Source organism: Curcuma longa, chromosome 15 (genome assembly GCF_044706935.1).
Source record: "Curcuma longa cultivar G26 ecotype Majalengka, Jawa Barat chromosome 15, ITB_CL_G26_1.1, whole genome shotgun sequence".
Lineage (NCBI taxonomy): Eukaryota > Viridiplantae > Streptophyta > Magnoliopsida > Zingiberales > Zingiberaceae > Curcuma > Curcuma longa.
The window spans coordinates 6,157,316-6,169,880 of NC_133875.1; the positions used below are offsets into that span (position 1 = coordinate 6,157,316).

Here is a 12,565-nt window from a genome sequence, read left to right on the forward strand (position 1 = left end):
AATTTACAAGTAGGATGACAGCACATCAGCAGATGCACCAAAAAAAAGAAGAAAAGGACGTGTACATTTCGATTAACCTCATTTCTAACATTGGGTGGCCAGACATAGATTTCAGTATTTACAGTTTTGAATATGATCTCCTTTCCAATTTTGAAGTTCCCACCGTCTTCCCAAGTATCTACAAGTACCATTGTCTTTGTTTGTCATAGTCCTTTATGGAGCTGCTGTAACACCGTGTTTGCTTTTGTGATGGAGGCTAGAATCACTCAATCAGGCCATCGACAACCCAATCATCAGAAAGCATGCGAAGATGCTCTAGCTGTTATCTAAACAAAGAGTGTTGATAACCAAGGATCAGCTCAAATCAAAACCAGCATCTGCACTTATTGCATAGACTAATTTGGTTCTCATTTGTTCCGTCCTGTAAAACAAAATGTATGAAGCCAATAAGATGTGAGAAATAAAAAAAGTTGGCAAAAACAGTATAGAGGATCAAACATTAAGAATCAACATCAGCGAATCATGAATAATTGTAAAAGTAGAGAGGTCTTCAGGAGATGCAGACGCTATAACTAACACAATCTGCAGCTTTGAACTAAAAACTGGACCCAATATAAATGGTAAAGTTTGGAATATTCATGGCTTTCATAAGAAAAAGGTTAAAGAAAGAACATAAGTTACAAGGTTCACTTAAAGAAATTATCCTAGTATTTCCCAGAAAATGAAACCACATGAAAAATTGGTATATTGACTTTTGAAGCTCTGGGAGGTAACATACGTTTGATATGGAGGTAACTTCACAAATTCATGCATGTGGCAGATGTCGGTAAACGGTCAAGATCTTCTTCCACAAAATCAAAAGGAGCAGCCCTATTTTCAGCAAAACACCAACAAAATGTAAGCAGTCAATAAGCATAAACGGGAAAAAAAAACTAGTTGAATAAACCTTTGTATGCAGAACTTTGGTTCAAGATACTTGAAACCAAGAAGTGGCCCTCTGGAACAGCCAGTCACAAACCTAAAAATCATAAAGGGGAGGAAGTCAAATTTAGGATGTGTCAAATATCCTACAAGCTTAAAACACCATGAAAACATAAAAAAACTTTAAGAATAACCTCATCAAATTTTGGCATCGTCAGGAAAAAAATCAAATTTGTTGGAGATACCAGATACAAGTTTAGCATGCACATTAAGTTCAAATTTTAGCAATAACAGAATTTGTGGGTGCACGGGATTTAAGAAAAATGTTAGTGTTTGGTCAGCGCATTAGACTCCAATTTTGATGGGCTTGGAAGTTAAAAGCAAATGCTTGTGTGAGAAACCCAAGTGCTGGCTAAATATAGAGGTTGGGTAAAAACAATGATGAAACACATCAGGGATTAGATATCAAGGAATGAAACAGCAAATAAGGTCTCTGGAACATTAGACTATTTCAACATTCTGACAAATCAATATATAGGTTCATTTGCCACCAGATGAAAGAATGATCCAAAGATTAAAAGCCATGATCTTTTTAGAAGATTACACGAACAATGATTGGCACAAGATTCAAGAAAGTAACAACAATGGCCGTTTTAGAAGCATGAGCAACTAAGAAAGATACACTTGACAGAGCAAAGTGATAACTTAGCACAACCAAGGGACACAAAATAAACAAAGCTGGTTCATCCAAGACCCATGGTGGAAAAGAATAGTCAGTATCATGTAGAAAGAGAACACTGAATGAGACCTGGCCATGAAAAGTGGCGAATAACATATGATTCATAAAATAACAAATAGAGAGAATACATCCCAAAACGAAAGGGGTATATACATGTGCAAGAGTAGAGTCCAAGTAGCTTTAGTGTAGATTTTTTGGTTCTACCATACCATTTTACTAAGGTGTGTGAGGGCATTAGACTGATGAAGAATGTCATTGCAAGATAGGAATGACTATAAAATCTAAGAGAAGTATTACCAAGCATTTCACTACTAGAATTTTATAGGGACGTCAAACTAATTTTTGATTTCGTATTAAAATAATAAAAAGTAAAAAAAATATTTCATTAGAAAACACTATATCATTCTAGTTATAAAGAGTTTGAAATCAAAAGTAGGATTGACATGACTTAGACCCAACATATCCAAATGAACCAAAGCAAAAAAGTTGTAGGGCACTTTTATAGACACTCCTTGGGAAAAGTGATCAAATTACAAAGTTAGCAAAAATTTGCACTCAAGAGACTGAAGAACAGAAATACTAAGACCATGTGCTTCTTGAAGAAAAGGATGAACAAGATACAATGCAACTCGAGATGATAGAGTGTAGCCAAAAGTGTTGGCATCGTAGGGAAACAGGACATAATACGTTTACCAAGTTAGTAAAATTCACACACAAAAGACTGAAGTAAAGAAATACTAAAGGCCATTTGCTTCGAGTATTAAAGAGAAGGATGACCAAGATGACTGACTCAAGATAAGAGCAAAACAATTCAAAGATTAGTAAGTTGACTAATGAACAACTTGTTGGGTTGCAAGGGTGCAAACATAGTCCCACATCTAAAACACATAGGAAAGATCATGAGTTTAAAAGGATAAAAAGTATCTCCATTAGAGGCCTTTTGGGGAGAACCCAAGAACAAAACCATGAGGGCTTAGGCTCAGAGTGGACAATATCATGCCATTGTGGAGATGTGGACATCCTTGAGACCCAACAAGTGGTATCAGAGCAAGGACGCTCTTCACCGGACTAAAGCCATGATCCAGATCTAACCATGTGGGTTGAACCTTAACTCAAGAGTCCCAGTAGGCCGGGTAAGCTAGGCAGGAAGCAAAACAATTCAAAGATTAGTAAGTTGACTAATGAACAACTAGCTCAATGGAACCGTAGGAACATATGAGATAGAAGATGAGGGCTTAGAGGAGCAAGGGTGAAAGTAAAACATCTCAAATGTCCTTAACCAATGAGTGAGACCCATTGGCTATCACAACACTAGTATGACTCATGGGGGTATAAGAGTAAAAAAGGGATGTGTTACCAGAAATATAAGGCCCTATATTTAGGATCTAAAAAGACGACTGAGGTACGTGATAAAAATGTAGTAGTGGTACCTCTATGGGTGAATGAGGTAACTAACCAAGGTGATGCACTAATAGTCGTATGAAGTTGAAAGAGCAAAGAGTACTCTACAAAATTTGTAAAAATATAGTTATCTGACTGAGTTGACAGAGGAGCATTAGACTAGGATACATTAGTAGAGTTTGAGGCAAATGACCAGAGGGAGGGGGAAAATCCGTGAAGAGAATAGAATGTATCACTTGAATTTGTTCTATCCTCTAGGGAAACCACCTCATTATCAGCCTTCATGATCACCTGATGATTCTCCGAGAGGTGAATCAACTACCAACACAGATACATCAATCTACCAGGATAGAAGAGCACGAAGCAATAGTTGAAGCACATAACATCCATTCACACATTGGATAGAGGAAAAATAGAAGATTGACGACATCGGATTCAAGATCTCACTATCTCCAATTCAAGGTGAGTAGCTTGGAGAAATATAATGGTGAATAACTTGCCAATGGTGGTCCTACATCTCCTAGACATCAAAAGAGGTCGAAAGGAGACCTCTAAAATTGATTGTGATGATTTGGAAATGACCTAGTGGTCATCTTGTGTCACTGTGGTGTATCTAAAATAGACTATCAATGACATCATAGGCATGGGAGATATTGCCTATATAAAGTCAGAATATGTGTGGGTCTTGTAAGAGGAAAGATAGCAGCGAAAGATGTTCAAAAGAGCCAATACTTAAGCATCTATCCACTCCCACAATGAACGAGTGAACTCATTGATCTTGAAAACTCAATTAGAAAGGATTAGTAAGGTGCTCTAGTTGACCTTGATCCACAAACTATATAGGAACAACAAAGATTTTGTCCATTATGATGATCACTGACCTTGAAATAGTGGAAATAGTACCAACAAGAGGCATCAGAGTAGTGGCAAAGATTTTGGCATTCAAGCAAATTAACAACTGCTTGCTGAGAAAGGAAGGCTGATGGAGGAAGAAGGGACAACCGATAAGGAAATTGGATCTAGAGAATAAAGGCAACTTTGCTCAGTTGTAACCTTACAGGCTGCAAGAGCGCCTCATCTCTTTTTCAGAATAAGGATAGGAGACCACACAGTGCTACAAGTGTTGCAATGCGCACGAAGAGAAGTGCGATGTTAGGCAATTAGGCCTAGGCAGGATGAATCGATGGACCTCTGCTCACTGCTTCATAGGGGCAGGCATCAAGCAATTGAGGTGCAATGGAGATGTTCACAAGGAAGCCAATGATGAATCAAAGCTCCACTTCATGTGGATGAAATGAAGATGCTAAAGAGAGGTGTTACACACCTGACTGATGATATCCATTGAATGGCATGAAGAGAACACTAGCATTGGTTACGCAGTGGAAGATTGGGGAATTAGGCATCGGCTCCAATACAATGTAGGGGATAATTATTATAATCAGTTCCCTAGGTAGAGCCCCTCTACCTATATATGGATATATTGAGTATACGAGACATTACAAAATAGACCCTTATACCTTTACATCTTTACATAAAGACCCATAACAGTATAATACAGCATGAGGCACACCACTCAGACTTCTTATTTGGCAACTTCCACACCAGTCACTAATATAGTACATTGTCATAGCAGAACATGCTTAATTTTTACAACTAGAATAAAATCTCCATCTTATATAAGAAAAGGCTTTATCTAAAAATATTCATATTACTCCTAAGGTCCCAATACAACCTAAGCTTGTACACTAACGGTAAATTTCCTGAAAACAAAATTACCTTTGTATAATAATTCTAGATTCTATAAGCATAATTTATTTGTTTAGCAGTACTGGTCATTGATCAATCATAAACTGAAACACTAACATCAGCCTGGGAAATTCTTATTGAATTTTAACTGTCTATCAAGTTACTATAACATTCAATATGGTTGCAATAAACATTCATGACGTTATATTCTTAAAAAATATATCATAAACTGGCATTTAAAATTGAAAACTGACTTGAGGAATTTTTTCTGGTACTCCAAAGAAAAGCTTTTGAGCACTTCCCAGAACATCACAATGACCTGATGATCCTGCCAACAGAACCAACATCAGTTCTACAAAACTAGTAAAGGTTCGTGATCAAATCAAAAGCCAAAAAGAGAGGAGGAAAAGTCCTCAACAACATCATGATTTCATCAAACTTTTGCAAGCGTTTGGCTATGTACGAATAAGCCAACTCAAATAAATTATTGTACAGATGTAGAGAACCAACTTAGTCATAGCACTTAAGTTACTGGAAAAAGCAACCATAGGTTCTATAAATTAGCATGAACCAGTGGCATAGCACAAGCCCTCACATAGAGGGAATTTCACATGGAAAATTGAAAGGGAAATTTTATTAGTCAAGCAATAACGACACTTTTATAGACTAAACTCAGACAAAACTAGGAAGAAAATCACAAATTTAGAAATAAACTAATACTAATAATTCCTTCCAAAACATAAGATATTACTCAAAGCTTCCACCAATGTAGGGTCCCGTGGAAGAAGCATTACCCTACTAAAATTTAATTATAATTTCAAATCTCAATTACTTTGCATCGTCCTCCCCTACCAAGAAGCGTTCATCCTATTGGGTGGAGAGATAAGACTTTCCAAATCACCATTTGCAGTGCTAAATATAGTGTAAAGTGGATATCTGGTATATAAAAAAGGAGGTGCCTTTGTAGAAGATGGGTCAAGTGGTCATTACTTAGTATGGAAGAGAAAATGCACATTTCTTCAAGCACAATGGACATAATGTTAGTCAAGGCTAATGAAGCTGAGCCCAAAACCCAAGCCAACAACAAAGCTACCCAATCTTTAAGAAATCCCCTTCACCTTCTCAGACAAATGCCAGTTTGAGAAAGAAAAGGAGTCATGAGTTATAGTAGCCTTACTGGCTTCGCCCATAACCTTATAGTCAACTGTCGTGCCTCTCTTGTAAGTCATCCTCCAAAGGTCAAGAAGATTCTAGGCGAGTTCAAAGACATAATTACAGAAAATTTTCCAGAAGACTTACTTGATGAACCATAATTCAGCACAGAATTTGTTTTGAGGTCTTAATTGAATAATCTTTCATACAATAACATGAACTACATGGATCATGTTGAATTAAATAGGCAAATCAAGAAACTCTTACAGAAAAGCTTCATTTATTGACAAATAAAAAGATTATATGAGAGCGTGCATTATTAGTTGTGTCATCAACAAAATCATTATTAAGTGTAGATCTCTCACACCTAAACTTGAGGACATACTCAATTTGATGGTAGAAGCTTGATGGCTCTCTAACATTGACTTGCATAGTGGGTACCATGAAATTGAAATCAATATTAGCAATGAGTGAAACACTATTTTTAAGATGGGATGGGTGGATAGATTTACAGCATTAAAATCCTCGTAAAACAAAAGATACCAATTCTAAAATAGAATAATATCAAAATTCAATTACAAATTGAAAGTTGAGATCCCAATTAATTTGCATCAACCGGCATTCAACAAAGAAGGTAAGCAAATATTTCAATAAAAAAAAATCAAGGAAATTGTCATGTAACAAGAAACAGTTTGCCCAAAACATACATGATGGTAGCCACCAGCATAATGAGTGTTTGAACGCAGATCATCCACATCCATACTTTCAAGTGACCCTGATATAAGAAGCTGGAAGAAGAACACCAGAGTGAATGGTGAGGTGCTGCTTCATAAACAAAACAGAAAATATAATAATGCAACGATGGTAAAAACAATTAATTCTTGGTCTATACATATGATTTAATGTGGTTTAGTCGATGCAAAAAATAAGTTAAGCATACTCTGACCCATGTATCTGATAAAGAGAATGAAGAAAAATAAAAGAGAGGAAATGCAGATCTTAAAATTAGTCATTCAGATAAAGCTAAAAGTTTCCTATCACATAACAAAGAGCTCACTGAATACGTTAATTGAATTTCTTTGGGAATAAACTCCAGATCTAGAATGATCACCTTAAATTGAAAGCAGTCATGATAGACAACATTGCCAATCATAAGCAGGGAAAATTGAACAATGGTTTTGATTAAGATTTATCAATGAGTTGATATAGTTGTTCAAGTGGAATAAGAATGCATCTACCTGTGACTACATCAAACCCATCATTGTCACTCAAAATACCTAAATTTCACTTTGCCTAAGCATGTCCCTCCTTTTTGCAAAATGACCATAAGTTATTATTGTTGATGGATTATCAGCAGAAGATCCCTTGGAGGATTGATAAGAGATACCTGATTAAGAGAATTGCAAGTTGTTGTTTGTTACCAACTGTAGAAGTTATTTGCCATAGAGGCAAGGATTCAGACTCTACAATGGGACTTCCACATCAAGCTTGTTATAATATCAGAAATTTATAATTATGATTTCTTAGGATTTTAGCAGTTGAATTGAGGGTTAAATCAATTTTAACTAAGATTGATTTGATGCCATTGGAATTGAAGAAAGTTCAATTCAAATATCATTGGTTGTTTTGGGGTTGTGGTTAAGAGTGTTGTTTCCATATTAAGTAGCATTGGAGTTGGGCTTAGCTGGAATTAGATCGATTGTGTGAAGGTTGAAACCAAAAATTAATTGTTTGGTCAGGTTGAGTCTCTGATTAGGTTATTGTTGGAGTTTATTAGCGAACTATGAGGTAGACATTAATTTGGCTCAAGTCGAGTCCAATTTGGATTCTAAATAAGTGCTTTATGATGGAATCAATAATGAATTGGTTCAATGAGAGTTGTGGTTCACTTGTTGGTAAAAGTTCTAAATTTTGATTTGGAGGAATAAAAGAAGTATTTTATTTATTTTCTTTATTCATCCTAGACAAACTATGCAGCATATCAGTTAGGGTGCAAGTTGGGTAATTTGAGATATGTAGGTGAATCAGATTATCAAATATAATGAAACAAGGAGCTGAAGCCTTCAAAAGGTTCTCACTAACACAATGCATTCTCAACAGCCAATCAACCTCCTTGTTTTATTCCAAGCTACAGGGGAATTTGGCCAGTTGGCATATTGGAAAAGCAAAAAATCAATAAATTATAGCATAAAGCAGTGCACAAGCAGAGATCAGAGCCATTTATGAGTTTTTGATCAGGTTGCATAGACTGGCAAAACACTTAGCATTGTCACATGCTTGTCCAACAATACTTTATAGTGACAGAGAGTTGGTTATAAGGATTTTGAAGCTTTATAAAGGAGATTGAGGAAGGTGACTAAAATCTTGCTTATATTCCTATAGGAAGTCAGGAAGCTCTGAATTATAGATAACTAACTATTCACCAGATTAAGGGGGAATTTTGGAGGATTATTGGCAGAAGAACCCTTGGAGGATCAGCAGGAACTTTTGATTTAGGGTATTTTAATTTGTTGTTATTTTTAGTTGTATGTTACTATAAAAGTTGTTGCTACCTGCAATATTCTTCCAAATTATGGGATTTGATTTTAGTTTATAGATTCTTTCTATTTCTTATTTTCCTATTTTAGAACAATCATCTTATTTATTTTTTTTCAAAATGATGGAATAAGGTCACCAATTATTTTCCTAGATTTTCCTTGTTTCAATTGTCTAAAGGCTCCAAGGTGTTTTTTTTTAATACATTGCAACTGTCAAGTTCCACTAGCCAACTTTATGAGAAATTCCTTCAAGATTTTACTTTTTTTACATAATGCCCCTCTGACTTATGACTTTGTCTAGAGATTTTTGAAGTATGACAGCATCGTACAAAGGTAAACAATAGGGAACAATTTGTTAATATCAGTAAACTTAAGCAAACTAAAGTGGCATATTGACAGTATTAAACTCCAAAGGGAGCATTTTGCAGTTAAAACCAAGAGCATTATTTGATAAATAAGACTCAATGATGTTTTAGAAAGGAACAAACTTTGAGGAGAAAAATTGAATTCTCCTAAATAATTAAAATCAATCTGAGAATAGACATATCCTTTTCAGGCACCTAATTAGTAATAAAAAATTCATTGTCTAGCTATAATATTACAGCAAATAGTATTGAAGGTGCCACTATAGTATAATGAACATCATTATGGGACTTGTGAACCTATCTACATTCTTAAATACATAGGAAAGAAGAAATAGAAATTTGCAAGTATAACTATCTCTTTGGTATCAATCTGGATCTGTACTGTGTTTGTGCTATGTCATATTGGCACTAGGTATAGATCCTTTCAATGAACCCAAATGAGTTATGCCACTATTTGAGTTGTTTGATATAAACATGGTCAATGTGTCAAAAAGCTAAAATGCACTTTACCTGAATTTCATGCTCGTTGCAATAAACATTTCAATCCATTCTTTTTGGAATAAGCTGTTGGAATCCTCAAAGTAAAAAGTGTAAACTTTGAATGCGAATCTGCACGTTGAAAAGGCCAAATAGGTACGTAGAAGCCTTAATAACAAAAAAGGAAAAAAAAAAAGAGTACAAACCTGATAATTCAAGCGATAATTAGCAACAAGATGAATGAAAGCAATCACATTGTCCTTCGTAACGTGCATATCTTTTCCACCAGGAATTAGTTCCTCTTCTGTTTGTTCTCCATATTCATTTTTTACAACAACAAAATACAGTTCCAGTTCTGACACATCACCCTTGTAATGCTGCAAGATAGCAAAAGAAGCCGAAATAAGAATGGCTCGTTGGGGAAGGAAGATAGGCGTACAGTTTGAACAAATAATTTAGGCATGAAATGCTGTTGGATGCTTCAATTTAGGAAAAGCATACATTATATGATTTACAAGAAGTAAAATCAAACTGAAAAGGAAAAAACTAGTGTGCAAATAGCACTTACAATTTTTGAAGGCAAACTTCACATTACTAATCTCATAAGTAAAGTTCAAGATGTTTAAATGTTATCAAGTGACTCACAAAAATATCAGATTAGGAATAAATCTAAAATGAGAAAGCCTGAAGAAAGATTGAAGAAGACCAAATGATAAAGTAATATTGAAGTTTACTTTGTCCACAAACACAGACAACCAGATGATGGAGTAATATAGAAGTTTACTTTGTCCACAAACACAGACAGATACTACACAGATGATATAATTGTAAATGAATGTAGAGTGAAGAGAAAAAAAGTAGAATAACTGGTGGAACAAAATCAGTCATGCATCAGCATTTTCCTTTCCAGATGCTTAACCATACATCAGTTTCTCTTTTTAAAAACTTGAATAAGTTTCTCAACAGATGCTAGACTGATATAAACGAATTAAGTTCACTTGGCATACAAATACAGAACAAACATGAGATTCAGCAAGCAACCAAATATAAGATAATCACAGCTAACACCAATTTAGTTGTAAGCACAAATCATATTTACTTGTGCAAATAATTTTACCTATTGATTTCTATGATCTAATTTAGAAGTGATTCTGATGAAAAATGGCATGATTTTAGGATTGAAACCCTTGATTCCAATTTCTACAAATTCATTGTGATAGCAACGATATGGCTAAATTCCAAAGTTAAAACTGAACTGATGTGAAACTAAAATGACGTGATGAGAATGGCTCCACAATTAAACATGAGTTCAGTGAGATTATTAAGAAATAATAAAAAATGAATTTTCATTTTTATATATATTCCTAATTATCAAGAGTGCCCTGTATTTGCCAATACATTTATTTGGGTTACATTAGAAAGAGAGATCTCACATGATAGGATCCCCTAATCCATTTATACCGTAGTCAGAATTTGAAAACACAATTGAAGATACAACAATATTATGGTTCTAAGTGTTAAACAATAGGTATAAGATTCTTTACAGCTAACCAAGTTATTACTGTTCAATATCATTACTCTACAATAGGTATAAGATTCTTTAGAGTTAACCGAGTTATAACTGTTCAATATCATTACTTTCTGTTACCCATTATAGAGACTATAACAGAAAAAGGTATTTGCATCACCAACTAAAAGATTGGGAAGAAATACTGAACGCTTGCAAAGTCATCAAATAAAGTATAGTCCATATTTTATTCAAGTTGTGAGGATTAGAGACAAAATTTAACATTGTAAATACACCAAGAGTAGGGCTTTCACCTTTAAGAAGAGAAGGTGGCGATACAGCTCTGGATCTAGTGAAGGCAAGTCATGCAAAAAGTTGCTCCTAATTGCCAAGAAATGAAATATGATCAATCAAGAAATGAGATAGTCAAACATGAAATAAAAATATGCAATGAAATCCTTCAAAAAAAAAGGCCATCAATAAACAAGAAACTCATTAATATTTATGAGACACAAAGTTTAGGAACTTAAATGCTTCAATGTAAAAGAAATTTCCAAGAAGATAAACACTATTTAACTACTACTTGAGAGAAAAATATTTCGACTGGTAATTTTAGAGAAAGCTAGTAGAACAAAAGTAGAGGACTAGAGAACTCACTTCTCTTTCAATTTGCTAAGGAAGAATGTTGCAAATGGTATGTCCACAAGGATACCCTCATACATTGCCTGCAAAAGATGGCGTAGGACATAAATAAAAGAGCCATGTTCCAACTTTTATCAAGCATGACAGGAGAAAGACAAACATGAATGAACGGAAGAGAGGGTAAGATTTTTTTAAAAAAATAAATAAAAGTGAGCCTAATAAACCATAACATAGCAAACTAGTAGTTGGCCACATGGAGCTTCATGTCATTGTAACAAGAGGTTTGATGGGAAAGCATGGATTGACTTCTTGAGTCATGTAACCCAGCATAGTTGAGATTTACCATTAGGTTGAAGTTGCAAAACACAACATTGAATGACCTATAAATTTCGAACTCTATTACCGCCAATCCAGAAGTTAAACATCCTGGAGTCGCGATGGCTATTAATTGTTTATATAACAAATATGTTTACATACCAATTAGGATCATACCCAAGTAATAGTTATAACTAGCATCTAAAATTTCAAGTTGTGCCAGTAAAGACATGTAAATGTTTTTATTCCACCAAACAACAAACATTATCAATACTGTCTTGAGCAATAGCACGCACAACTTTCTTCATCGACACGCTGTTCATGCTTTCTCTTCCACATCACAAAGCCACATATGCACCATTAAATACTCCACAATGCCAGGAGTCATGACACAAGCTCCACGTTGGCTCCTTTGTGTTGAACCTTTCTCCTCGTCAAAATCAAAACCCTAGCAACCTAGCTTTTTCCTCCAATGCCAACAAGCTTCCTCCACTCAAGGTAAACTCATCTCCTATTCGTTTTCCTCTTCCTCCACAACACTGACATTCCTCCTTCCCCCTTCCTCCTCCTCTAACACTAAAGTCCTCTACTCCTCGGCATCAATGTTGGCACCTACTCTTCTTCCACTCTCTCTTCAACAACAACACTCCTTTCACTTCCATTAGCACACCTCCATCTTCAATACTGGCACTGGAAACGTTGCCTTGAGCTTGAGATTTCAATCCAAACAATGATATTATGTCGTAACTATAATGTTATTATA

General features: G+C 35.1%; 2 protein-coding genes across 2 annotated transcripts in view; both read right to left on the reverse strand.

The window, feature by feature from the left end:
• LOC141846757 (E3 ubiquitin-protein ligase UPL6-like) overlaps positions 1-9,384 on the reverse strand; it is a 13,843-nt gene extending 4,459 nt beyond the window's left edge. The window contains exons 1-3 of the mRNA XM_074734798.1: positions 9,372-9,384; positions 6,667-6,747; positions 5,062-5,135 (exon numbers count right to left, since the gene is read on the reverse strand). Coding sequence (XP_074590899.1) covers positions 5,062-5,135; positions 6,667-6,720 — 128 coding nt within the window. The 5' untranslated portion in view covers positions 6,721-6,747; positions 9,372-9,384. The remainder of the gene's footprint in view (positions 1-5,061; positions 5,136-6,666; positions 6,748-9,371) is intronic.
• A 53-nt stretch (positions 9,385-9,437) lies between these two features.
• LOC141845918 (E3 ubiquitin-protein ligase UPL6) overlaps positions 9,438-12,565 on the reverse strand; it is a gene marked incomplete at its 5' end in the record, with an annotated part of 38,292 nt that continues 35,164 nt past the window's right edge. The window contains 4 exon segments of the mRNA XM_074733917.1: positions 9,438-9,470; positions 9,545-9,715; positions 11,160-11,226; positions 11,503-11,570. Of these exon segments, the coding sequence (XP_074590018.1) occupies positions 9,438-9,470; positions 9,545-9,715; positions 11,160-11,226; positions 11,503-11,570 (339 nt within the window).